Source organism: Streptopelia decaocto (genome assembly GCF_964273445.1).
Source record: "Streptopelia decaocto genome assembly, chromosome: 10".
Lineage (NCBI taxonomy): Eukaryota > Metazoa > Chordata > Aves > Columbiformes > Columbidae > Streptopelia > Streptopelia decaocto.
Window position 1 is genome coordinate 130089 of NC_138665.1, and position 27803 is coordinate 157891.

General features: G+C 55.1%; 1 protein-coding gene across 1 annotated transcript; it reads right to left on the minus strand.

The window, feature by feature from the left end:
* Positions 1-27196, minus strand: BCORL1 (BCL6 corepressor like 1). The gene is made up of 14 exons (XM_082061942.1): positions 27057-27196; positions 19457-19595; positions 16586-16676; positions 13741-16317; positions 13261-13426; positions 12935-13015; positions 12363-12776; positions 10186-10415; positions 9867-10073; positions 9609-9775; positions 9283-9428; positions 8281-8358; positions 3594-3747; positions 1-1573 (listed from the first exon to the last, which is right to left on the minus strand). Exons 2-14 carry the CDS (start codon positions 19540-19542, stop codon positions 1297-1299), a joined length of 4674 nt encoding a protein of 1557 aa, XP_081918068.1. The 5' UTR covers positions 19543-19595; positions 27057-27196; the 3' UTR covers positions 1-1296.
* Between the last annotated feature and the right edge of the window lie 607 nt (positions 27197-27803).

Sequence of the window (27803 nt, forward strand, 5' to 3'; positions counted from 1 at the left end):
CCTGATGCAGGTTTTTTCTGTACATCAGTGTTTTTGACACCACAGCCTGTTGCTGCTTATAATAAAACAGAAATCAGAAAGAGCAACCAGAATACACACCCAAAGGCAAAAAACCCTCGGCTTAAACAAGGTGCTGCCTGGCCCCCAGGAGGGGGTCAGGCGGCTGGGAGTCTAAGGGGAAGGGGTAACACCTGCCCTGGCTGGGAAGAAACACAACACAAAGTAAAAACAAACCAACAAAAAATCCCACCCAACACTCCTGCTGGGGAGAGCCAGAAAACCCAAGATTGTCCCGTCCTCAGTCCTGTTAGCACCTGGATAAGAAAACTGGACCATCTCCCGGGAGCGGAGCAGCACTGCCCAGCGCCCACTCTCTCCCAGAGAGCTGCTCCTGGTGACACAGGAGGGGCACAGGAAGCAGGGCCAGGCCGAGCGGACTCTGCACAAGGCAAGGAGGGGGCTGCTGCAGTGGCAAGAGACCCTGGGATGGGGGGATGAGCTGCCAGGAAGCATGGGGTATGCCTGGGGGCCGCGGGCTGCACCCACCCGTGTGACGGCACCAGAGAGTGGGAGCAGCAGCAGGAATGAGATGGAGGAAGAAGGCCGGTGAGAGGCTGAAGCAGCAGGGCTGGCTCTCAGCCGGCGGGTGAGCACCTTCAGCAGAAGCCAGCTCCAAAGCTCAGGGAAGGGACAGTCCCCAGGCTCTCAACAGAGCTGTGAGAGCCCAGCGCTCGGGGGCTGCGTCCCCAGGGCTGCAGCTCAGGGGCTGGCTGTCCCAGGAGAGTGCTGGCCGCGGGGACTGGTGGAGAGTGACCAGGGGAAGTCCTTGTCCCCTAGCCCGGAGCTCACCATCACAGTGATACAGACTCAGCAAAACAAAGGAAACATTACAAATTAAATACTAATTAAATAAATACTATGGAAGACGCTGGGAGGGGGAGGGCAAACAGAGGCGCAGTTCCATGGGTCAGGTGGGGAGGGGCAGCGGCACCCACCGCCCCTCGCTTTGGCAGAGCCGGAGCCACCACTGCCCCGCAAGCTCCGGCTCACGAAGCCCCGTGGAGAGGGCTTCATTGCCCGCTGTAGCTGGATGGGGCTGATGACTGTGCTGCTGCTTGTCGTGAAGGGACCCTGGGAAGTCCTTGGAGGCGAGGGTCCTCTCTCCCCAGCTGAAGGAGACCCTGAGGAGAGGAGGGCTGGCTGGCCAAAGCCTCAGGTCTCTGCTGCTGGCGCTGAGACGGCTGCTTCCCATTGGTCCTTATTATTGCCTCGTGACGCAGGGAGCAATCTGCCCCGTCAGCTGCTCCAGGCCTGGTACTCCACTGCTGAACCCAGCAGCTGCAGCAGCTCGGGCTCATAGCACACCAGCTCCACTGTCTCTGCGCTGCCCTGCCCTGGCTCAGCGCTCTCCTGCACCTCCTCCTGCAACAGCACCTGGCTGAGAGAGACCTGGCGCTGGAACTCCGCCTTGGGCAGCGTGGCGATCTCCAGGTGCGGGAAGCGTGCCTGGAATATGCGGGAGGACAGCTTCAGCCGCTTGAGCACATCAGAGAAGAGGAACCAGTTGCAGGGCCTGCAAAGACGGCAAGAGGACAGCACGTTAGGGGTGGCGGGTCTGCAGGCACCCTGCCCACCTCACCAGCTCCCAGCTGCCCGCACGCTGGCCCTCCCCTCAACACAACGCTGCCGGTGAGGTCCAGGCACGATTCTCCATGTGGACAGACCACACACACAGGACCTAGGCTCAGAGACGAGCCTGGGTTTGATCACTGCTTTGCAGGTTGCATCTTCTTAAAGCACTCAAAGCAAGACAGGGACATCAGTGTTAAAATTACACCTTCAGAGGTGTCCTGGCAGCATCCTCACCCAGCGATAAGCCACAGCAGGGGATCTATTTCCCACTGGCCATTTCTCCTGGGTGCTGTCCACGTCCCTCTGGATGGGCAGAAATTGTCAGGCATGGAAATTCACTAAACGCAAATTAGCACTTCTGTTGCTGCTGCTGCTTCCAAGTCGCTGTTCTCCCTCCTGCCGCCCAAACAAACCCAATGGCCAGGGTGTGACAGGAGGTGGAGAAGGGAGGACGGCTCCAGTGCTGTGACCTGATTTAGCCCTCCCTGTGATGGAGGGGAAAGAGTCAACTCAGAGCCATCAGTGTGAGCTGCTGCTGACCATGGCTGGGGAAAAATGGGCTAGGAGCAACATCAGAGGGAGGAGAGAGGGGGGACAGAGGGAGGGTTCCTGCCAGGCAGGCACAGGGACACCTCACGCAGCAGAACAGTCTGGCCACGCAGGGGATGGCACAGGGAGACCCCTGACAACCCCTCCTGCCCACCGGGGACAGACGGTCTGTCCCAAGGGACCCAGCAGGGCTACCCCGGCCCTCACACAGCCCAAGCTCTGCAGGAACGTGAGCAGCGGCGCCCTGAGTGCTGCACGTCTCCAGACACCGACTGTGCTCCTGCAAGGCTCTGCCTTTAACTCGGCATCTCTTAATCCTGATTTGAAGGACAATAACCACCTAAGGTACACCTTGAGGAGCTGAAATGACCAACATGAGCAGGGTGACAGGGCTGTGCTGACCTGTGGGACAGAACAACGGGCACCAGACAGCCAACACAAAACCAACCATCTTTCTGGCTTTACCTGTGCTGCTTCTTGGTTTTGTTTTAAAACAAAGTCCTCTCTTAAACCTGTCCTTTCTTAAACCAAAGGGATCTTTCCTTGCTTGGTTCCCTCATGTATAGTCCCTCAGTCTCTCTCCTGTTTTCCTTAAGTCCAGAGAAGACCAAGAAAACGGGGACTGAAGGACTTCACAGGCTTTGTGCTGTGCCAGCCATCAGCCCATGAATCCCAGGCTGGGACTCTTCTAAGGATGTCTATGCCACGGGAGCGCCCATCTCAGCGAGTGTCCCCCAGGTTCCTCCACAGTCTCTGGAGAGCTGATCAGTTGCACCCAGCGGTTCATCACAGCTTGACATTCATTCCTGCCCTTGCTGACAAGTCTTTGCTGACTGCAACAAGAGGCCAAGGTGAGCTCAGAGGTCACCTCTGAGAGTTAGTCAAACAAATTCCATCTTACTCTGAATCTTCCACCTGCTCCTCTGACTCAGAGCTTACATAGTGTGGTTTCTACCCTCATATTTTTCTAAAAAGGAGTCTATGCAGCGCTTCATTATGAGATGGTGTATGATGGGGAGTGTGCCACAAGGCGCATGTTACTGCTTCAGCAGCAGCAATTTGCTCCTCCTGGGGAAGCTGCAACAGCCCCATTCCTCTGTGTCTCTACCTGCAGAACAGGGATAGAGGTGTCTCCTTCCTTGGAGGAATGCTCTCAGATCTACAGGACACAAGCACAACTCTCTGCATCTGCCTCCTTAGCATGCAGTCAGCTTGGGCTCTCAAAGTTTCTCAGGCAGGCATGAATTTTCCCTGTATGAACATCTCATGTTCTCCCTCACCTGGAGGGCAGCCTGAGGCTTTAGTGCACTGCTGCTGTGCTCAGGAGCTCAAGGGCTCTGTTCTGTGAGCTCCCCCTCCACCCCAGCATTAATGTCACCCAAATGCTCTCTGCTCCAGGAAAACATACTCACCCCCGAGAGACTGACACTTGGAGGTTATAGCTGGGAAGCAGTGGCTTGTCTGAGAACTCAAACATGAAGTTGTCTGCTTCTTGCTCCTCTTCCTCCTTGTCTGAACTTTCTGGAGGGTTGAGTAGAAGATCATATCCAATGCTATCTTTCCCCTCTGCAACAAGCAAAACAGATGTTGGCATTGCTCACAGTTTCGCACCAGCCAGTGCTCATCACTCCCTGGGGAACAGCTACCACTGCAACCTCACATGCACCCTCCCACAGTGTCACAGCAACAGTAGAATACAAGTCCCAGGGGCTCCTCCTGCTCTGCCTCCTTCCAGCGTCTTGTCTCCAAGTGCATCTCCAAGTGAGCGCTGGTTTCTCCGCACAGCGAGACTCCCCTCAGTGACCGGGTTAGGTACAAAGAACACCTTATGTCATAGCAGCAACCTCCGGGTTTACACTGATCCGGCACGTGAGGCGAGGCACTGCTTACTTGCAAAATGAGCCACTGCACCTGACAGCCTTTCCTTGGGTCAACAGCAGGCTGACCCCAGGCTCTCCCTGAATGGCCTCAGCCGCCTCTCCTTTGCCAGCACAGCTGTGCCCAGCCTGGAAGAACCCGCGCCAGGAGGAAGGAGGTGGATGCCCGAGATGCTTTGCCTGCACAGATCCTATAAAGGAAGGCACTGCACTCTGCCACTCCACTCAGATCCCGCTCCCGATGGCTGTCAGCGGGTTACTGGAGGTGTGTGCCAGCAACTGTGTCTAAATAAGGACTGCAAGGCTGTGCCACCAAACTGCGCAGCAGATCTAGAGACTAATACAACCAAACCACAAGAAGCACGACTTCAGAAAACTGACCCCAGAGATTTCTGGCATAAAACTGCTGTTCTAGGAGGTACCTGAGATCCAGCAGGATTTGCTTCTATTGAAGAAGGAGAATAGCCCACTTGATCCATAAACGATTTAAAGACAGTTAAATTTACTATTCACCAATCTGAAAAGCATCTGTTGAAAAATAGTTTGCTGCCTGCATTTTATTACTGAGAGGTATGAATAGTTTTGGTTTTTCAGAGTGTTTTTGTCCTGCTGAGATAATGCAGCATAACTCCAAAAACTTCCAGAAAATAGAGTTTAGATTCTACAGAGACAAGTCAGACCAAATGTGCTGGTGAGCAAATAAACCAACCATGCTAAAGTTCAACACCACACACAAGAGAAAAGGCTGCAAAAGAATCTTATAGTGTGCTGCATGAGAAAGATCCAGGCACCACAGTGCTTCACGAATAAACGCAGCACCCAGCAAGAAAAGTTATTTTAACAGAGAAACAACAGCAGATGATGGGAGACATAGGCTTAAACAGGGCCTCAGAAAAAAAATGAAATCATTTCTTAGTCCTGCCAAGGAAAAAGACAAGAATGTCAGTCCGATATCACTGCTAGGCAAAGCTCAAATGCCATCACTGAAAAAACTCAAACTTCTTGAGCAACCCATGAAAAAACAATTCAATGCATTTAATGTGGCAACAATATGGTCCAATGTCTGTCCCGAAAACTCTTCTCACTCAGTCCTGTCCATCAGGCTGGGTGAAGGCTGCGACAAGAACAGGAACATCCTGTACCACCAGAGAGTAACCAGGAGACAATCAGGCACAACAATGCTAGTCCCAGGTACAGAACAAAACCCCACAGTGGGACTTTGTATCTGGAACTACAGCAGCATGAAGTGCAAGATGCTGATGACTTTACCATACTCAGACCTCAGAGATCCCACACCCTGGCTTCCCTCATTATCTTCTGGCCCCCAGAGATTTGCAGACCTAAAGGAAAACATTAAACAACATTCCTGCCTCAAAGAATAGAAACAGATCAAGCAGGGGCTTGGGATTCCTCCTCCTCCCTGAGGGAGGTGTCATGTTGCGTGCTTCAGCTGGTGGATCTGATGGAAAGGGAAACTTTGAAGGAGGAGAAATGTTTTCTCCTGAGCTGGTTTGCTGCCTGTGACAGCTGGGAACAGCTCAGTTACCCTGGTGCAGAAGCAAGTACTTCCCTGCAGTATCTGCTCTTGGGGTCTGGAGGTCACTGCTGAAGGTAACTGAGCCAGAAGGGCCCATTTCAGAACATTCAGTAAACACCACTGCAAAGAAACCGGCCCCATGTCTCAGGTTTGGGCACCTTGCTCTTCCTTGCTGACTCACAAGCTCGTGCAGCAGTGCCTGGAAAAGCACAGGGGACAGCACGGGTCTGACTGCCTTTTCACAACTGCCGTAAGCTGATCTAGGTGTGGATGAAAAGAAAGGTCCCTTTCTGTGCCCGCTGAAAACAGACCTGGCAGGATAAAGGACCACTCCCCAGCCGGTTAGTTCCTTGCTGTGCCTCCCAAAGGCAGCACTGGGAACACGCCACGCAGAGCGGTGGAAGGAGAAGCAGTGTGTCCGACCCTCTGACAGCACTGTGGTGGTGCTGCAGCTTGGCATCTCTGGTGTCCTCTCTCCAAGCCAGAGACAGAAATACCCCACGAGGAACGCCAAAGCCACGGCACTTCAGAACATTTTGTGTAGCTGACATTTCTCCAGGGGTCATCACTCTTATGTCTAGGAGGAATCTACCTTCTCCCAAATGCTGTGCAGAGGTACCTGTTAAAGTCTGAAGCACCTGAGATGCAAGCATCAGCCCAACCAACACTGGAGGGATCTTCCCACTGCAGCAAAGATGAAATGAAGTTTCTAGAGAAAGGCACAGGCAGATCAGTGCTGGATTTGTCAGGCTTGTTGACTGACTTCAGGTAGCAGAGGAGAGAAAGAAGACAAGACCTGGCAGATGGCACCACGTGAGTGACAGAGACCCAGCAGAGACACATCCACAGAGGCCAGAATTTAGTGTGAAGTCCCACTGGAAGAGGTAGGATGTGTTTAACAGAGAGGGTAGCATTTTTCCACCCTCAAATGAAGAAATACTCTGAAAAGCTCAACTAAGGTCCAGGGGAAGGTCCTGTGGAGACTTTCTATGTGTTAGTCAAGTGTCTAAGCAATGCCCTGTGAGCAGTGAACTCCCGTCCCTGACTGAATTCCAATACACCTCATCCTCCTAAGAAACACAAAAAGAGTTGGTGATGGTTTGACTACTGAAAAAAGACAATCCCTTTCTTTTTGTCTGCAGAGGCAGAGGACAGAAATGTGGGAAGATGTGATGCAAGATAAGATTTTTCAAGATAAGCTGAGGAAGATGGAAATGGAAGAACTGAAACAAGGAGTTAATTTGAACCAAACACAGTTGGCTTCTTTTTCCAAGATATACCCATTTCAGTTCAAGCATTAGGGTATATGAGAAACAAGATGGCATATTTCTAAATTATTTCCATGTAACACTGGATCTCCTAGAGGGTATGAGAATTGGCAGTCTACAGTGCCATGCCAGGATCTTCAAGAGACACTGATGAACAGGACAAAAGCAGACACTGGAACTCAGGCACATAAGCTCCCTCAGTAACCAAGAACTCAGCTGTGGCAACCAAAGAGAGCCAAAGTCTCCGACCCACAAAGCCACACACAATTTTCCTTCCTTGTTTACCAGAGAAATCCAAGTGGGAATCAGCGATAAATCAAAATGGGTAACATCTTTAGGTTAAAAACATTACAGTCGAATAATAGCTATTTTTCTTGTGGTAAAGAGGCATCTTAAAGGATTGTGATAGCTTCAAGAGTCAGAAATCCAGAGGAAGAAGGCTGTGGTTTGAAGAGTTTCCTTGGCATGCCTGAGGCGCAAAAGCCTACAAACAAAGCGTTTTTAGGAGTACAGAATTCCTTCTGTTCTGAAATGAAGAGACATCAGCATCCTCCAAGGATAAGTCCTCTACCAAGGGTAAGTCCTCCACCAAGACCACCCTTCCATATGTTTCTGATTTTTTTCATTTCTAGAAGGATGTTGGAAATGACAGAGGTGAGCAACTAAAATCAACAGCCTTTTAGCTTGCCAGCATAAATAACCCAAGTCTTTAAGAAAGGCCTGAGAGTGTTGATCCACTGCCTCAGAAGTAGTTGGGAGGCACTCCGCAGTTTGCCACAGGCCCATGGCCAGATCCAGCACATCTTCATTCACGGACCCTGGGGGGACTGGAGCAACACAGTGAACAATTTGTGGACCTTGTGCCTGTATCATTTCAAGAAAACTTCTAAGCTGATAACCACAGCTTCTAGGAAGTGACAGTAAAAGGTCCAAGTCGTGCCTTCACTGGGAAACACCTGGCATTGCCCAGCGGACCTCCCTCTGATGAACGCCTCCGAAGCAGAGGACAGGGATGGACAGTTCCAGGAACTTTGAAGTTCAAGATTTCTACATCTTGAAGTAATAAGTATGTCCTCTGCCTTCCTCGGTCTTACCTTGATGACTGGTTAGCAAGACAGCAGCAAGAATTGCTACAAAAATAACATGCTTCAGGACTGATAACCAAAGGAATCACCAGCAGCACTTGGAATCTCGTCTCGCACACTGTGTTCAGCCTATTTGGAGGGATCCATACATGCAGCTTCCCAAAGAAAAAGTCCCTTTTCAGAAGCAGCTCCCAGCATGTAACATTACAGCAAGATCTCCAAGATGTGAGTCAGGAGGGATGTGGACAGACCTCAGTGAAGGATGTGCCATTACCCAGCATTACTTCTCTCTGCTCTGCTGCTGTAAATGAAATGGCACAGACCGAACTCACCTAGTACAGAGCTGCTGTAGAAGTCCCATGCTGTTCGAGGATCCCCATCAGCGCGACCCTGGAGATCCGAAAGGTAATCTAAAGACAAAAAATTGAGAGGCTTAATGCTTATCTACTGGTCAAAGCATGATCCTGGCACGCATATCCATCAATCCTGGGTGAGCCACTTCACCTCTGCTGCTTTTTCCCACTTTGCAGTTAGGCATTACAGCAAAAACTGAACAATAACTTGCAAGAAAGACACCCTCACTCAGGAGAGGACATGATCCCAGGCCTGAGAACATGAAATATAAGCTGAAAGGGGAAACCAACTGACAGCACCAAGTAAGTTGGAAAGAAAGGGTCTTAAGGTTGTCTTGAGTTCAAAATTACATCCCAAACACCTGCCTGGAGAGGCACAGACAGACAGCTGGAAAACAACATCTCTTTCAACACTGGCGATCTTCTGCCTTGTATCCATCTGGGAACCACCGCTACTGTAGCCGTCTCTTCCTTGCTGTTGTGTAGAAGTCACAACACTCATCTTGCTTCTACACAAACAGTGCAGAAAGCAGGCATGTGTCACTCTCAGGCAAAGGGATCCAAAATGGTCCTTTCTAATAATGGCAGAGAGACAGCACTTGGGCAGAGCTGTTTTTGAGTAGAAGGCATCATTACTTGTCAGTAAACATATGTTCACTTAGGTATGCAGTAGAACCAGGAACGCTGGAACAGTGTCTCCAGCCCTCATGCACAGCACTGTCTTTAGTTGTGTGACCACAGCATTGCTGTTTTCTTGTACCTCAAAGACTGAGAAGTGACTTGCATCTTGTTTGGAAAATGTTTTATAACTCTGTAATTAAAGATCAGGCGGTAAAAACAGACACGTGTGACAGGACAGAACTAACATTATTCCATCACCTTCCGATGAAGAACTTCTAAACCCTTTGCACCCAGATTTGGTCTGCTATGCTGCCAGCCAGGAAGGATGGAAGCACTGCCACCCCTGGGCTTGGCACCTACCACAGAGGAAGCGCTTCATCACTTCGCTGGTGGCAAGCTTCACGGCTGTCTGCCCAGAGTACGTGGCCAGAGTGGGATCAGCACCATAGGAGAGCAGAAGCCACATGGTTTCCAGGTTGTCATTTGCTACTGCATCATGGACAGGCCTGCAAGGACAGAAGCATTGGCAGAAAAATAAGAGACTGGAAGAGGTCACAAAGCAAATGCTCTGTTTTGGGTTAGGATATATCTAGTGATGACCTACAGCTCATCCCGCAAAACACAACCTGTGCCCTGCCCGCACACTTCTCAGGGCTTCCCCTGATGTTCCCCTCTTGCTGGCTTGCCTTGTGCCATCCTGCGCACTGCAGTTCACGTTGGCACCATGCTCAAGCAGAATGTGGAGAATGTCGATCCAGCCTCGTGCACAAGCCTCATGCAGAGCCGTGTAGCCAGCGTTGTCACGATGGTTCACATCACTGCTCTTTTTCTGCAGGCAATACAGCACTACGTCCTACAGGAACAAGAGCATTGCAGGCCTGGTTACACACAAACCGAGACAAGGCAGAGCAGGGGGAAAAGCAGCAAAAGGCACCAAAACTCACCTTGTAGCCCAGACGAGCTGCTCGCTGCAGAAGGGTCTCCCCCGCATTTTTGTTCACAATCAGTCGCCGAGCTCCAGGAGGAATGTTCTGGGTCACAGGCAATTCGGGGGAACTCTCTGAGCTGACCTGACGGGACTTACAAAGTGTCCATAAGTCCTCGGGCTTCTTCAGAGGGCACATTTTGGGCTGGTTCCAGCAGCCTTTCCCCTGGAAAAGAAAGGAATACATCTCCTTGGCACATGTGGCCATGGCTTACTAACAGAAGGCCCCTTCTCTCTCTTCTTCCCGTGCACGTTCCACTCATCGGCCCAAGCCATACCTTCCCCTCGTCACAGATCCCTGCCAGGTGTTTGGTTTTACATTTGCGTTTTCCTGATGGTTTCTCCAGCTCTTCTTGGACAGGAGAGCTGTCTGAGTGCTCCAGGAAGAAGCCATTCCGAAAGTCAGGGCGTCCTTGAGACTTTCGGGGGGATGGGGAAAGCCTGCTCCTCAGCCGCAGCTCTGTGCCTTTACACTGCACGGACTCCTTCTGCTTCCGGTACCTAAAATCTAGAGGAGAAATGAGAATGAGGAGCTTCTGTAGGTACCGCACCAGAGGCCGGCAACCCAGATCTCTGCCACCAGCTAAACAAACTGCCCATCTTTGATGGCTGCACATCCAGAAATCCAGACCACGGCAGAGGCACTGCAGTATGTAGAAGCAGAGTGAATACACAGCCTCTCCCCATCAGGATGAACCCAACATGGACACAAGAGGCCCAACTACAGACAGCCATCCTGAAAAGACCAAGCCTACTGAGCGCTGGGGCTTGCACACAGCTGACCAAGGCTTTTCCTTAGGTCTGACAAGGAACCCAGTACAAAACAGTCCAGCTCGACAAGCTTCCCAGTAGTTCGGTAATCGCGTGCTGCCACGTGGTGTGCTTCCCTACCTGTGTGGCCGGGCAGGACTCACACGGGACACCCCTTAGAGAGACAGAAAATGCCTTTTAAGCTCTCTGTGCACAGTCATTGTTTTGCTGCCTTACAAAACCAGACCCAGCTTTGCCCTCTCACATCTTCTCCTTAAGTAGCACATTAAATTTTCAGTTAATATTCCTGCAGGTAGGAAGTACCAGGATGCCTCAAGGGAAATCCAACCTTCCTTGCTCTATACAGAGCTACAGAGTTGCTCATTGCGGAGCCCTGTGCGTCGTGCGAGGCGGGGCGCTGTGCTTCCCTGAAATATAATGGCAACATCCCGTAGCAATGGCACAACAGCAATGGGAAAACAAAGTATGGAACGAGAAAACAAAGCCCTGTGAACAAATAACTGTCCAGGCTTCTGTGACGCCACACACCTCCCTCTGCACAGATGATCAGTACTACAATGGTTACATAGGAATAGCCCTGTGCAGACCAAAGCACAGAGGCATCTCTATACAGCTTTACAGAGTCCGAGTCTTTCAAGCCTGGCTCTCTCCACAGCTTTGGGCACTTTGTTTGGGCACAAAGACTTTGCTTCATTTCTAGGTAAAGAGTTCGGAGATGCCCCAGTGGGTTAGTTCAAGGGATCACACGGATAAACTACAGGAACAAAACTTTAGGTCCATTTGGGACTCCGCTGCCTCCAGAACCAAGGCAGGTTTTGTAGATCTCCAGGAGCAGCATCTTCAGCTTCCACGTTACGCTGAGACTCTACATTCTCCACATCAAGCACCACACATAACTTCCATTTATGTCTTGCTATTACTAAAAAGCAGGAGCCATGGGTCTTACACAGAAAAATCGGCTTGGCCAAGATACCATGACAGAACCACAAATAAAATCGAAGCAAGCACATCTCAAGTACTGTTGTGCTTTTTCTGGTCTCCACATCTCAGGAAGAATGGAGTGGAAGTGGAAAAAGGCAACCAAAACAACTGAGGGGTGGAGAAGCCGCCCTACAAGAGAGGCTGGGACCCCTCAGTCTGGAGAGAAGATGGAGAAGGATGTGACCAAACTTTGCAAAAATCATAAAATGGTTATATTGGTTGAGTGAAGGAATCTTGTTCCCCTAAACCTGCAGCACAAGACTTATGAGCACTCACTGAAATGAACAAAGTGGAATGCACCAGGGTACTCCTGGGAGACATGGTGTATCCCTACTGTCAGGGACCCACGTTTGTTCAGAAATATTCCTCTGTGCTACCTCATCTGATTCTCATTTTCCCACACCCTCTGTCTTGATCTGAAGGTAAGATCAGTATCTAATTAGCCACATAAGCTGCTGTTTCCTACTGCAAAATTCACTGTAAATATTTTTGAAAGAAGAGCTGATGAATTGAAGCAGCCCATGCTGTGGACATAAAGCCATTAATAATGATGGAGTTTCAACATTACAAAGAAAAACAAAACAAAACAAAACATGGAACTCTCCCCAAAATCCCACACATAACAAAAAAAAAAAAGCAACAAAACAAAAAATCTCCATGTTGGTCCCCAGTCTGATACCAGAAACCCCTTCCCAGATTGTACCTGCTTTGGATTTTCGCCTCCTGTGAGGGTAGCCCACTCGCTCCTCCTCGCGCTCAGTCAAATATTCTCCTGTCTGGTATTTCTGACTTTTCTGTCGTCTCCTCTTCTTCCTTTTGATGTGACTGTCATCTTCCTCCTCCTCGTTGGGCTCCCATAGCTGCCTGGGTGATTCCGCTCTCCAGTGCAGCTCCCGGCTCCTCCTTGCGTAACAGCTGCTCCTCTCGGACAGAGACCTGTCCCTGGACCTACGACTGTGATAGCGTGACATTCGGTGGGATTTTCGCAGCTTGCCACGTTTCAAGGATGTCTCTTCCTCCTCCTCTTCTTCCTGATCTTCCTCCAGCACCGGTAAAATCTCCTGACCAGTCACATCACACTCTCCCGTGACACCGGCAGAAGAGCCAGCAATACTTCCTGCAAGAAAGTGGGATTTCCAGCTGACCAAAAAGCCAAGACTATCCACAAGAAAAACCCTGCAAGGCAGGACAGCAGAGAGGGACAAGGCCACGTAAAAAAGGAAATGTTCACTGTCCACGCAGGACTCCCACCTGGGTCCCCTGGCACTGACTCACCCGACTGACTTCGTGTCCGGCTGCTCAGCACCACCGGAATGAAATCCCGAAAGTTGTTCTTGGGCTTCTTCTCAGGGCAACCTGTGGGGAAAACTGAGCCTTGAGAAAACATGCCACAGATCTGTGCACGCACGTCTGCTGGCCTGGGAAAGGCAGTCCAGCATCACGACGCAGCTCTGTTTTGGATCCCAATCTGCTACAGGAAGCCACCAGCTCCAGAGGCTGCTCAGCTTCAGGAGAGCAGTGGTTTGGGCCCAGGGGCATCAGCGTGACAGGAACTGTTGCAGCCTGACCCTGCAAGAACATATTGCCATTCACAAGAGTACCTTCCTCGTGGCTGTCCCCGCGGTGCGCCGGAGATGGGAACTCCATCTTCGCTGGCCTCCTGCGCTTACGCTTTACCCTGAGGCTGTTGTGATCCTTCACTGGTCCCAGGCTGGCTTGGCCTTCTCGCTTGCTGAGTTCACGTGGGTTGTCGTGGTGTTTTCGACACTGTGAATGCAGGACACAGACCAAAGCTTGAGCTGCTGACTGACTGAGCTGGAGTAGCGAAGGAGAAGGGACAAAATGCTGTCCTCTACTCATCATGCTGGTGCCCTCCAGCATTTTCAACACCCCAGATCCATTTTTGCTCTAGATAACCTGCAGACACGAGTACGTTAATCCACTGCCAGGTAATGCCAAAGAGCATGGGTTGAAAGCCCAGTGCACTCAGCTGCGCCCCCCGCCGTGAGAGCTCCCTCCTCACCCCCAACCTCACCTGCTGACTTTGCCATCACCCAGCAGTTCCAGCCTGTCCCACCCACCTTCCGGCCATGTATGCTTCGCCTCCCCGATCTGCCTGGGGACTCCTCGCTGTCCTGGGATTGGCACTTGAGTCTCTTGTGGGCCTGCCTCGTGTCCCCATCATGCTGCCGCTTGGACTTGCAGCGCACGCTGCCCTCTTGCTTGATTTGCCCTGCTCCTTTGAGCTTGACCTCAGCAAAAGCCTGGGGAGCAGTCCCAGCTTGCAGGCAAGTCACAGAAGTAAATGACACCTCGCACTCTGCTCGCTCCTTCTTGACCCTGCACAGATCCACCTGACGCACGGACTGGAGAGGCTCTGCAGCTGGCGGCTCCTGGGAGCCTTCACAGCCCAGCTCCTTGCGTTGACTCTCCGTGGGCACATTGGGCACATCTGAAATCATTCGCAGGCTCTGCTGTCCAGCTGTGGGCAGATCATGTGACAAATACGCTGCTAACACTTGGGTTTTAGGCTTTGCATCCGACTGTTTGAGGCTACCGACCACCTGTGAAGACTCAGTCTGTACATTGCTCTCCTTACTGGATTCAGCCTCTGGTTGATCACACTCTTGACTCTTCTGAGGGTTGTCCAGCTTTCCCTTCCCCCCTTTCACATTCAAAGCACTGGTCTGAAGAGATGGACCTGCATCCAACAGGGCTGGACTGGCTGGCTCCTCGTAGGGCTTGGGCAAGGCTCGGCAGCTCTTGCTCTTGGCTGCAGGTTCCTGCTCCTGAGGCGGGAGCCTGGGCAGCCCCTCGGGCAGGCTCTGGGTGGCTGTGCTGGACTTGGTGGGCTGCACACTCAGGAATGTTGGGAGCTCACCTGCACCAACTGGCTTGCAGGAGCCACTCTGGTTTGGGGGCAGCTGCCCTGTTGCGGAGATGCCAATTGAAAGCAGAGGGGTTTGATGATAAGGAGACCAGCCGAGAGGCAGAAGCTGAGGATTGGAAGGTTTTCTATTCATGGCGCACCGCGTGTACACACTTCCCTGGCTGGGATTCCAGATGGAGATGTCCTTGGACTGACACAAAGAAACTCCTGGAGCAACTCTGCCATGAAGAAGTCTCCTGGCAGGATCCTGCTGTCCTTCTGTGCTGACCTGGTTGGTTTTCTTCCCACAGGGAACCCCAGCGCTGTGAGGCTCTCCCTGATCGATGATGGAAATAGGCTCCTGCTTGGGAAGGTGGCGCGGGTCTCTGCTGAAGCTCACACCGTGGTCCTTGCTGAGCAGCAGCGAGGCAGGCACTGGGTTGGCAACACCGACATAGGTGCCTGGGATGGTGCTGATGAGCGTGGTGTTCTTCACCCAGGAGCCCTGCTCGCCATTGCGCAGGAACTCGGGGAAGATGACTAAGGGGGGGTTGGTGCCGAGACATGAGGTGACGCTGCTGCCTGCGGTCTGGGCCGTGCGCTGGGACTTGGACAGGACCGTGGTGAGAAGTGCTTTGCTGCTGGTGTGCACAGGTGTGAGGATGGGCATGGGAGGTGTTTTGCGTTGACTGGGTGGAGGCAGTTTCTGACGATTGGACTTAGAGGAGAGATCGAGAGGCATCTCGCTGCACTCTGGAGAGGAGACCATCTCACGCTCTAGCTGTGGAGGGGACTTGAGAGGAGAGAGAGAAGCGGCCGCCTCCAGTGCGTGCGGCTCGGGAGCCGTCGGGGCTCTGGCAGGCGCAGCGGTGCCAGAAGAGGGAGCAGCACTCCCACATGATGCTGCCAGCGGAGCCTGGCTGGTGGAGAGGGAAGGGCCGGCAGTGGATGCGGGAGCGCCCTCCGCAGCGGCCTGGGCAGCGCTTCCACTGGAGGGCGAAGGGGAGCTGAGCTGACTCACCTCCACAGACACCACTTTGGCGTCTGAAGCCAAGGGTCTGGTGACAGAGAAGGTGTAAGGGTAGGAGCGCAACTCTGGGGAAGCGATAATGCCTGGCAGGCAACGCTCGTGTAGGTAGGAAGGCAGAACGGGGAGGGTGAGTGTGGAGGAGACCCCCAAGGCGGCTGGAAGTGTAGCCACGCTGAGCGCCTGCCCGCAGCTGGGTGGTGGGATGTACACCAACGACTGGCTCGGGCTCAGAACTGCCCCAGGCTGAAAAGACAGGGGCATCTTTTGCATAGCAGGGGCCTGAGATGTGGGAAAACACACTCTGTTCAAAGTAAAAGCAGCGGGAGTGGAGGCAGAGGTGTTGCAGCTGGAGACAACCACAGACAATGTCCCTTCTGCCAGCACGCCTGGTCCTTGTGCTCCAGTGCTTGGGGTAGTTTTCTCCTTCCCAGCAGGCTCACTCTCTGGAGCCACGGAGCAGGTTGGAGGAGCATCAGCCTGCTTGTCACTGTGAGGATCTGCAGGTGTCCTGGCAGCATCAGCAGCACTGCCCTCTTGCTCAGCAGCTTTGGGGATTGCAGGCTCCTGTCCTCTGCCATCCCCCTGACCTGTCAGAGGGCCCAGGACATCATCTTTCACAGTCTTTCCCACACTCTCTGTGTTTGGGTTGGGATCAAGTGGCTGCTCTTCCAGTTTGGGCCCAAGCTTTTCCTCCACCTTGCCATCAGCATCCAGCCCCTGGGCACTGCTGCCACCACCACTGACTGCTGTGAGCTCCACCTGCAACAAGGAAGAAGGTGTTCCTGAGCACTGTGCAAGTGGCTCCTACATGGGAGGAGCAGGCAGCTTCTCCAGTCTCCCCCAGGACACAGAGGCAGAAGTGGCAAACAGCTCTTGCCCAACTAGAGTATTGCTTTGCCTTTACTGCACCTAGGTGCACCCCTCTCAACAAGGAGCCCACAGGACCCGTTACGGTAGATGTTCTTCCTTGGCCTGTTCCATCAGGGAAAGGCCTTCTCGGACCCAGACATGCACACAAGGAACTCACCTTGGAAAGGCTGCTGCTGACGCAAAACTCTTGAGACGCCAAGTGCTGGGAGCTGCTCGTTTTAGACTCCTCATCAGAAAGGGGGGCTCTCCTAGCCAAGGAACAAGACAGAGCATTACAAAACCCCAAGATACCCTCCCAGCACCCTATCCCTCCCTGTCCCCATGTGGAAGACCAGAGCAGCTGGCAGCCTGAAGAACCATGTCTGTTCCAGGTAGCCAGCTCCTCCTTACCACACGTTACACGGTGAGTACCTGTCACTGTAGACTGAGGGGATGAGGAGCGCTGCTGTTCGCTGCAGTCTTCCCCCTCCCAGAGCTCTGCCCACTGGATAGCACCTTCTCACACATAAATGTTTACCCGACAGCTCCTACGGACCCAAGAAGACCTTCTCCATGGCCCAGCAGCTCTGTGCATCTTCCTTACCCACAACCATTTTGACCCTTGCAGTCTCACCACAGGTCAGCCCAGCCCTCTCTGACTGCAGTGTGTCCCAGCCCAGCTCCACGCACCCGCTCCGGTCCTCTCCACTTCCCGTTCTGCTCCACCACGTTTCCAGTCCCATCCTCTCCCAAGCCCCATCCTGCTTGTCTCTTCTTCCACAGCCACCTCCTCATTGCCGTTTCGCTGTCTCCCAGCCATGCTCACGCCGTGCCCCAGGACTTCCCAGTCCAGCCCTGTGATGGGAGCAGCGGCTGCCTGCAGCCGCCCTGGTGTCCTGCTGGCCTGCACACTTGACCCTTTCTCTTTGGAAGACAGTTCCTGAGTGGAAAGCCTGAATTCAGGATAAGGACTGTGACTGCATGGAAATGGGGCACTCTGAGGAGACAGTGTCCTTATGATCTGCAAGAAGACTGGACAGGAGACAGAGCTCATGTGCTCAGTGCCCTGCCCCGGGACACTCCTGCCCCAGCAATATTTACCGGTGTCCATTCTCTGGTCTTTAAGGGTCATTTAGTCAAGCTGCCAGTGCCAGGACAAACGAGCTCAAGTTTAGTTTCTGCTGATGACACGGTTTCTTCTGGAGCTGTTCCCCTACCTGCCAGGCTTTCACAGCACAGTGAGCTCCCACAGCCCCGGCAGCAGGGCTGCTCACACCGCCCTGCTGGCCCCCGAGCCCCAGCAGCGGCCGCTTCCCCCACAGGGCTCGCTCCTCTCACCCCTCAGCAGCGGCTCGGCAGGGCCCTCTCCCGCCCGGCCTCCCGAGCCAGCCCGGCCCCAGGAGGCCGAACGGCTGTTAGTGCGGGGAGCGCGGGCTGCGGTGCAGCCGGGCCGCCTCAGCGCAGCCGACAGGGCTCGGTGTGCGGCTCCTCGGCCCCCGACCGGGGCAGGGCCCGGCCCCGCAGGGCTGAGAGGGCCTTGGGGAGCGGGCGGGCAGCGGGGTGTGAGCGGGGTCCCGGAGCCGCTGTGAGCGGGTCCCGCAGGCAGCCGCCGCCGCCGCAGCGCGGTCCCCGCGGAGCCGAGCGGCGGGCGGAGCGGAGCGGGGCCGGAAGGCCGCCAGGGGGCGCCCAGGAGCGGCTGGCAGCGGCGGCTCCGCCGGCGAGCGGCCGGAGCTGGACAGCGGGGCGGCCCTGCCCCGGCCCCGGGCCCGCTCCCGCCTCCTCCCGCCCTCCGCTACCTGCAGGGCGGCGGGCCCGGACTCGCCGCGGCGCCGCCGGGCCCAGGCCCTCTCAGCTGCCGGGACGGCCCTGGGGGCAGCCCCGTCTGCGGCGGCACGGCCTGTTTGCCTCCGGCCCGGCCCGGCCGCGGCTCCTCGGCAGGACAGCGCGGCCCGCGGCGTGGGGACGGAGCGTGGAGGAGCCCACGCCACCCGGCCGCAGGGGACGGGGACAGCGCGGCCACCCCGCGCCAGCCGCCTCCTGCCTGGCCCAAAGCGGGGCCAGCAGCCCAGGCAGCGAGCGCGGCACAGCCTGCCCGGCGCGCCTGCCTCGCTCAGATGCCCTCAACTTCCATGTCTGTAGCTCCAAGTGGTTTAAGAGAGGCAGAGGGCAACGCCATCCCCAGCTCTTATCAGAGTGACACATGCCGGGCCAACAGCTGCTGAGGGCTGAAGATGATCTCTGCCTGCGTTCCTGCCCAAGTGAGAGTCTGAACTCGTCCCTGTCCCGGCTCTTCCGAGCGGCCCTCAGAGGACTCGCAACCAAAAGCCTCAGCCCTCACGACAAAGAACGATAGGCTTGTGCCGCCTTTGAGCCCATAAAACTTTTCTGGCTACGGTAAACGTGCTAAACAGATGTAGTAGCCTCAAGGAAGCCACAGACTGATCAGTTTTGAGAACAAGACCCCAGAGCTGTGGGAATAAAAAGGCCACGCAAAGCCACAGGGCAGGCCGGGAACTCATCTTGATCGATTCTGCCTCCCAGCCACTATAATCCTCCCTAATCTCCTATTTGGTGGCATGTCACAACTCTCCCATCTAATCATTTGGTCTGCACTAACCCTCCTGGGTCACCGAAAGCTCTTCTTAGCAGCTTGGCTCACAGTGGGTCAAGCTCTTTCCTTCCCCCGGCAGTTAAGAGCACAGGTGTGGTGAAGCCAAGAGAACATGCAGACAATTATGGCCTCATCATCCACCAACGCTGTGGAGGCAACACAGCTACACAGCCAATGGCTCCTCTGCAGAGACCTCCAGCACGCTCCGCTTGTGGGTCCTCCTTGCTGGAGCACAGAACATGGGGACCATCACAGAATGCCACCATTTGACCACACATCCATCCCCTCACCGTGGCTCTTTTGAACCTCAGTCCATTTTACACCCTATTAAGAACATGCTGAGCCAGCACCAGCTCCTTTCCATAGCCTTTCCAGATCCCTTATTCAGTTTCTCCGCTCTCCTCCTCCGTCCCCTACCACACCACCCACACACCTCACCTGTCCTCGTTGAGGCCACACATACGAATCCGCTCTGTGCTGGTCCAGTTGTGCACCCCACTATAGAGAGGTGCTGTAGAGATCATGACAGCTGCTCGTCACTGACTGGAACTTACTGGGGCTCGAGGGGCCACTCTGCCTACAAAAGAAAAACAGAGGATTGGTAACTGTCGCATTCAGCCATGCTTCAGAGAGAGCCATCCACATCGTCGCTGCCAGGCAGATGGGGTACAACACCCGAGATACGACACGTCTGTCTGGAAGAGGGCTGGAAGAAAAAAGCAGCACCTTGGGACAGAAACCACAGTTCACTCATCCTCATATTAAATAACTTTATTGCCAAAAAGCCTCTGGCTACCCTGAGAATTTCACCCAGACGTCTTCACACACACATGCGTCCCCCCAAAGGATTCCTCCCCTTTTCCTCTCCCTCCAGAGGGACCATCAGCACTGGGCAGGGAGCCACAAGACTGAGCTTTACCCAAGATGATGGCCTGTTAAAAAGCTGACATCCCCAAGGCTTCGGAGGACTTTGATAAACCACCACATGGCAGGTCAAAAGGGGAAAGCCTCAAACAAGGAGGGAGTTGGGGGAGCCTGGAGGGCAGCAGAGGTTTGCCAACAGTGCTGTCAGACGTGCTGTCACGTAATTATCCCATCCCACTGTCAGGAAGGCGCTGGTATTCAGTGCAGGTACGGGTGGAAAACACGAGGAAATCCAGAGATTCGTGAGCATACAAGACACACTGTCGGCTGGATGGAGCTTTTGAGGGAGAATGTTGCAGCCAATCGTGCAGCGCTGGGTGTTCAAGCATTAAGGCAGCTTTGCTGCTTGAGTCGTATCAGGGAAGAAGCAACGAAGGAAGAGAGGATCTACTGTGCTAACAAGTGGACTCAGTCAAACCAAGTAGGGCTGACTGCAAAAGGCAGAGAGATGCAGTCAAAGAGGCTCTTGGTTCAGAGACATACTAAATACCCAAAGGTAAAGCAGGCACAGAGCCACGGCAACGCTCTTGGTACAGTGGGTCACAGTGGGAAAAAGCTGAAAGCGATCTGTGATCCCAAATCTCTGTTGGTTTTCTTCTCCCTGAAAAACTCCTGGCAACACAAGCTCTGAATGGGACGAGAAGCAGCTTGCACCATCCATTTATGCTGAAATGAGCTGTGCAGGGATCTACCAGCCAGCAGCTCAAGAGATCAAGCCATGGAATCGAATCACTCCTCTGAACACAGCTGCTGCTGCATATCCTGACCTCAGCCCGGACAGGATCCTCCAGACACAAGAGAAGCGCCAGGCACACAGGAGAAATTGGGGCAAGGTAGCTTGTTTGCAAAAAAGAAGCAACAGCCCCATCTGCACGTACTACAGACTATGGAAATCAGAGGTCAGGAGAAGAGGGGGAAACACACACTGTCAGATGCACAAAATACTATATAAAGACGTGGGAGCTGGGCAGATGCTAAAACAGAGAACAGGGTCATACCCAAAGAGATGAGAGGTGGCTTGGAGCAGGAAGGGGAGGAGTCTTTCGATGCTTGGAGAGAAACGCAACATAAAGGAAATAGGGGAACAAACAATCTGCGGGGATTTCACCATCTTAGGCTAAACTGAAAGAAGGGGAGGAGAAAGGTTCTGCCCCTGAGCACAGTGGCAGGATGATGTTTCGGGAGAAGTCAAAAGGGACGTTCTGTGCAACGGGGATGAGAAGGCGCAGGGCTGCACAACGTGGAACAGGAGTTGGGAGAGAGCTGAAGCCTGAAACAAGCACAGACCAGGCATGACCCGAGAGCAGGTCTGGCAAGGGAAAAGTGATAACAGGGTGGCATGAGGAGCTGGGAGAAAAAGCATGTTTTGAGTACTCAAGTAAGAGCTGGTCAACAGAGGAGGCACGACGGCCATGAGAAGAGAGAGAGCCGGGAGGACATAGCAACAGAGATAGACACTGTTTCGTGAATTCTTGGCTTCTGTCCTCTACGGACGATGTGCGACGTGCGCCAAAGACAGGCATTTCACAGGGAACGAGGAACAGAAGAGAAAAAGAATGAAAATTTCAACTAAGAGAAGGAATAAAACAGGGAGAAAACAACCGACGCGGTCTCAAGCACACACCAGAGTGAACAGCAAAAGAACAGCATCCTTAAGAAGGCAGACCAGAAAGTGTATTGAGAATTGCAGGGATGAGCAGCCCCTTGATGCAGAAAGAGCAACTGCAGCCTCCCTGGGTCAAAACACACTTTTAGTCTAGCGGACACAAGTCTCTCGTCTACGTTGGTGCAGCTTGAAGCAACTTTAAATGGATGTAATTAAACCAGTAGGAACCCTTTGGAGAACACAACTAGGCCATGGTTTCACACGCCTGTCTTCGAGTAGAAGCAGCTGTTGAAGAAACTGTTGAAACCTTTGTCTCCCCTCACCCCTTCAGTCATGTCACTGAAACTGTGTGGTGTCCCGGCAAACCTGACCAGGGAGGAATTGATCTCTGCTTAAAACCCGGGGTTTATTTATTTATTTTTGTCCTGGCTGGCTCGGTTTTACCCCATACTGGCTTCTAGATCAGCCTCACCAAGAGGGTGAGAAGGCACAGCCTGGCACAGAATTTGCTTAATCCTCTACGTCTGCCAAAGGAAGTGTATACGAAACCACGGTCTTATTTTGAATTAGCTAAATAGGTGCCCAGGCAATTCTAATTAACTCCAAAGAAAACTAGTCTAGAACAAAATAAGAACATCGATACAGCATTTTGCATGGAGAAGCTCATCATGTGATATTAAAGCTCCTTCAACTCTCAAAACAAAATGTCCATTAAGAATTTAAAACAAGAAAGGTGTTGAATGCGTTCGCCTCCAACAACAAGCCCTCAGAGAGATTTTCAACGAAACTAACATGGCGAATTAAAAGCAAGGGATTTCTTGGTCACTAGGACAAAACCTCTCGTCATTTTGCAAAAGAATAGGATGCTGCTCTGAAAACCAGTCTCTTCCAGGCTCCAGAAACAACAAAAAGGATGTTTTCCTTTTAGTAAAAGCATGCTTTTGCTCAGGTTAGCAATGACTTGGCCACACTTGGAAGATCCCTTGGATTAAAGCAAGAAATTACTCTCTCTTCTGAAATACCACTGTACGGCCTATGGAAACACGTTTCCTGAGATTAAGTTCTTTGGGAATGGATATTTTCTAACAATTATCTCTACACAAATCCTCCTTGCACTAAAACCCCAGCAGTGCCAAGACAACCAGTTTCAACACAGGCCGAGCTGAGGATGACGGGACAGGCTGCCGCTGCCCTCACCTATCAGCTCCCACAAACCTGAAGAGAATTAAGCCCACGGAATCTCCATGCTGACCACTGTTAAAATCCTGCTTGCTCTCGGGGATCCTAATTTGAGTTGCCTGAGGTGAGGCTCCCTCATTAAGTTTTCCGTTGCAATGCTGGCCCACACACTCACACCTCCCACCCCAGCGTTAAGGAGGCAGAAGGGTACAGGAGCAAAGTAGGTTTGCAAGCTATATCCCCTTCCAAATAACAGTGATTCCTCTGCTGGATCAGTTCCGTGAACTGACTCAATGCTCGGTTTCTTGAGCACTTGCATTGACAAACATAAAAGGCAACTTCTCTGAGCTGCCACTGAACTTCCAGCCACAGGCAGCAAAGAGTTCGTTTTTCACTGGAGTGTTTGGTACTGTCGGTGTTTGCCCTAAGAGATGTCACGCCCATGTTGCCACTTGGTCTAACCCACTTTGACGCTGCTTTGATCGGGTCAACCAGAGCCATGATCTACAGCCATCCACCTCCACGGCAGCTGGGGGGAACCCGGACTCAAAGGTACAGGAAGGGGCTTTCCCTTGTTCCTCACAGGGACGACCTGTGCCAGCCACTTCCAGTGCAAATGCATTCCGCTTTAGGACTCTGCTGCCCTGTCCCCCTGAGAAGATTTCATGCTCTGTAAATTTCCAAGCACTAAAATGACTTGGATTGCAAGACGCTGACCATTCTTCTCCCCTATCGCAGCATGTGAGCGACACAACAGGTCACCACCCTCAGCTGCACCCTGCCTGGGCAGGCAAGAGATGGAAGGTACTGAAACACCAGCAGCCAGTCTCCTAAAATCTCCCAGCGCAATCTTTCCTCTGCCTGGGCTCCAGGCTGGCGTATCATCGCCAGCACAGGTCAGAGAGCGCCTCGCAATGGCATCGAGCAAAGGCCCGACGAGCGGCAACGTGCACCGTTGCCAGGGTTCAGATGATGGCACAAGCTCCCTGAGGGTGAACAGCAGCTTTGCCTTTCCCTGCTGCAAGAGCAGCAGCCAGAGCACGAACTTCGCGAGGCCAAGGGCCAGCTCCGGATATCCCACCATGGGTCGCGTTGGTAGGAACTTGGTTCAGCTCAGCAGACAGAGCAATGTGTTCAGCTGGACTCCAGGGCCTTGGTGCACATGGTAAAACGCTGCCCACGGGAGCTCCTGGTTGCAGTGTTAAGTGGGCCAGTGTCACAGAGGAAGGAAAGGGAGGCTTCCCAGCCTCAGGAGATCAACAAAGAGAAAGCCCAAGACATCCATGTGCAGCGGGAGCTGGGGAGGACACGGCAGCTTGCCTTCGCACGGTGCTGCGCGGCTCCCGTGGGCAGGGGGCACTGCAGAAGGCCAGCAGGGACGCACTTTGACCCTGGAAACACACCCGCAGCAGACACCTTTGTAACATTCGTTCCCAGAGAGCAGTGAAATCTCAAAGACAGGCCTCTTTTTCCCTGGATGGCTACAAAATATAAAACTACATAGGCTGCTGGAAACTCAAGCAGGACTTGCGGCTTAGAGCGCATCGCCTGCAAGTCAGCTGCTTTGACGGGAGTTAAAGCAGCGAAATAAGGTGGCACATGCCCCTGCGGCTCTTTGGTGGGGCTCAGATGGGCCAGGAAAGAAACGTCCTGCATTGACAAGGAGGGTGTCCTTCACTCGGGATCGTTTGTTCACTTCGGCAATCTTTGTTGCCATTAGTAACACAAGCAAGAAATTATATTTGTTTTCTATATGTGATGGTTGGGCATCCATTTGAGGTATAGAGGTCCGGAGTAAGTGCCGATCCTGAGAGTTGCCTGAGGTGCCTTAGCAGGGATTCAGCTCTGAGCATGGCTTCCGAAAACCCCTTCGTAAGCACACTGTTTGCAAAAAAAATAATCTAAAAAATCATGACTGTCCTCTCACAGGACTCACAACAGGCATGAAACACAGAGAGGGAAAAATTTAAACTGAAAAAAAAATGAAACAGTTTATCTTACGTTATGTTACTGCTCACGCAGAGGTCGGGAGCTGTATAAGAACAACTAGTGTGTAACAAAATCCAGCGCGGCCAGGCCAGGCCGGCGCTGCTGCCGCTCGCGGGAGGTGTTGCCAGGCGCGGGGTCCGGCCCGTGGCCCGTGCGGCAGCACCGAGCGCTGTTTGGGTTTCACACTGGCTGCACAGCAGCTCCGACTGCTGCGGAGCTGAGCCAGGCTTTGCCTACACACATTTGCTTAAGCTCATTTAAAGACACAGTAACACTGCAGGTAATTATAGATACTGAGCACGATGAACTGGAAATTTAGAAAAAAAAAAAAAAGGAACGAGAAAATCATCCCTGCTTAAAAAAAAAAAAAAGTTCGCCGCACATTCGGTAGTCCTTAACTACTAAGTCCCAGCTGCTGGATGGCTGGTGTCACTAAGCCCTCACTCACTCTGGACAACCAGGCTGTCCCCACTGTCACATATTGTTAAGAACTGAAAAAGAGAACCACTAAGGGTGGACAGCACTAAGAAATTTTGTATCTGAGAAGGTGCATATCGTTCAAAATACCGCAACCCAAGCGCAGCCTCCCGTCCTCAGGAGACAAGCTGGCACGCCAGAGCCCAGAGATGCCAGAGGCAGCTGCCTTCTGAAGGCCAAACCATGATGGAGTCTGGTCTCCAAAACCCTCCCAGAAACATCTCCAGATCCAGGTAACAAAGTGACAGAGCCAGTGCCCTCGACTGGTACCGCAAAGCCTCCAGCACTGTGCTGGCACCGGGACTAGCTAAACCCAAAGGCTGGTGACAGCGATGAAAAAGACAGGGTGGGGAAAGGGAAGGCTGATGCAGAGATGGCAAAAAAAAAGGTGCAGGCAAGCTGCAAAGGGTGCGGGATGCTCCAGCCCTTCCCTCACACTGAAAACCTCTAACTCCAGCAGCAGCCAGCAAGGATGAGGGTGCTGGAGAGTGAATGCTGTGGAAGGAGAAACTTGCTTCCTCTTTTTTAGCCTGGAAGACCTTTTCCCAGTGCTTTTCTGAGCTGGCTTCACCCGTGCTGGGATGAAGGTACTGATGCCACTCACCGAGGAGCCAGCAATGAACCTCCAGAGTACCAGCACTCCAGCCAAGGAGTTTTGGTTTCCTCTCCAGCGAGAGCGGCAGGAAGTGCCTCCTCCTCCTGCCCGCTCCTGCCGCTGCCCGACCATCACTCCGGGCACGGGCTGGGGGCCCGGCCGTCCCCAGCGCACCCGCGCTGGGCTCGGGGGAGCGCGGCGCAAGAGCGGCACCGCCCCGGCCCGAACCCAGCCTGCCGCCCTGGGGCTAGGAGCGCCCGGGGAGCTCCCCTGCCCCAGCCCCCTCCATGCGGTACGTTCCGCTCCCCGAGCCTCGGCCCCCGGCCCCAAGCCGCGGCCGGGAGCCCCGAGGGCAGGCAAGGGCCCCGGCCCCACCGGAACACACCGGCCCCCGCGGCCGCTCCAGCGGCTTCGCCCCGGCGCTCCGCAGCCCCGCCGGGGGCCAAGCCCCGCGGCGCTGTCCCGCGCCGGCTCTCGCAGCCCGGGCGCCCGCCCCGACTCAACAGTTGCCCCCGGGGCCGCTCCCCAACGGAGCGCGGCGCCGCTAACGCCGCTCGTCCCGCAGCCCCGGTGGCCGGGGCCGGGCTCCCGCGCTGCCGCACCGGGCAGCCCCGAACACGGAGGTGACGGCGGCTGCCGCGCTGCCCCCGGGGAGGGCTCTTCCGCCATCGCCCGGCGCCCGGCCGACCGGCACCCGGAGCTGCTGCCGGCACGGCCGGCCCCGGGCACGGCGGCAGCCGGGACAGGCTAAGGCCACGCCGCCAAACTCCGCGAGCGCCCGGCGCCACCGTCCCGCCGCCGGCAGCCGCCGCCCCGGGAGCGCTGCGCTCCGGCGGCCGCCCCGCCCCGCCGCGGCGCCCCGGGACCCCCGCGCCGCCCCGGGAGCGGCAGGTGCCGCCGGTGCCGGTGCCGCCGCGCGAGGCAGGGCAGCGGCACGCCGCGCCGTCGCGGGGCAGGGAGCGGAGCCCACCGCCGCCCGCCCGGTGCCCCCGGCCCGACGCTGTCAGTGCCCTCCGTCCCCGCCTGCGTCCCCGCCGCTGTCCCGCTGCAGGACGCTGCCCCCCACCCGCACCGCCGTCACCCCCGGGGGATGTCCCGGGACCGTTTCCATGGAGACCCCCGTCCGGTCGGGTGGGGGGTCGCACCGCCCGCTCCCGTCCGCCTCCCCTCCGGCGGTGGGTGCGGGGCCGCGCGGGCCCGGGGTGCCCGGGCAGCGGGGGCCGAGCGTCCGGCGCGGGGCGGCGTGGTGGAGGGGGGCGGGCACGCACCTGCTTCCCGAGCCGGGCGGGCGGCGGGGGGCAGCGGGCCGAGGCGGGCCCCTGCCCGAGGCGGCGGGTCGGACACTGGGCGCTGCGAGCGGCGGTTCGGCGGCGGCGGCGGAGACACTGGCAGCGGCAGCCGGAGTGTGAGGGCGAGAGCGAGCCGCCGCCGCGGGGGCTGACGGGAGCTGTAGTCCGGCAGCCGCGGGCCGCCCGGCCGCCGCGCCGCCCCGAGGACTGCGGCTCCCGGCGTGCCGTGCGGCCAGCCCTGCCCGCGCGGGGGGGCTGTGCGGAGCCAGCCGAGTCCGGAGAGGGAACGGGCGGGCGGGGAGGGAGGGGGCTCCGCGCCCGGCACAGCCCGCGGGAGGGGGCGCGGGGGGAGGCCGCTCCCGCCCGGGGAGGGGCCGCGCGGCTCCGCGTTCCGCGGACGGTACCTCTGGGCGGCGCGGCACGGTGCGGCGCGGGGGGAGTCGTACACACACGCCCGACCCCGCGCCAGGGCACGGGCGCCCGCACCGGGGAGCGGCGCTCGCTCCGCACCGGGGGAGGAGGATGGAGGAGGAGGAGGCGGCGGGGGCGGGCGCTCGCTCCACGCCCGAGCAGCGGCTGGGCGCCCGGCGGCGAGAGCGCTGGACGGGCAGCGCCGGCAGCGAGCGCGGAGCCCGCAGCCCCCGGTGCCCCGCGCCGGGCGCGGCCGCAGAGGGTGTTCCCGGGCGCAGCCCCGCTGAGCCGGGCCGGGACGGCGGAACGGGCGCG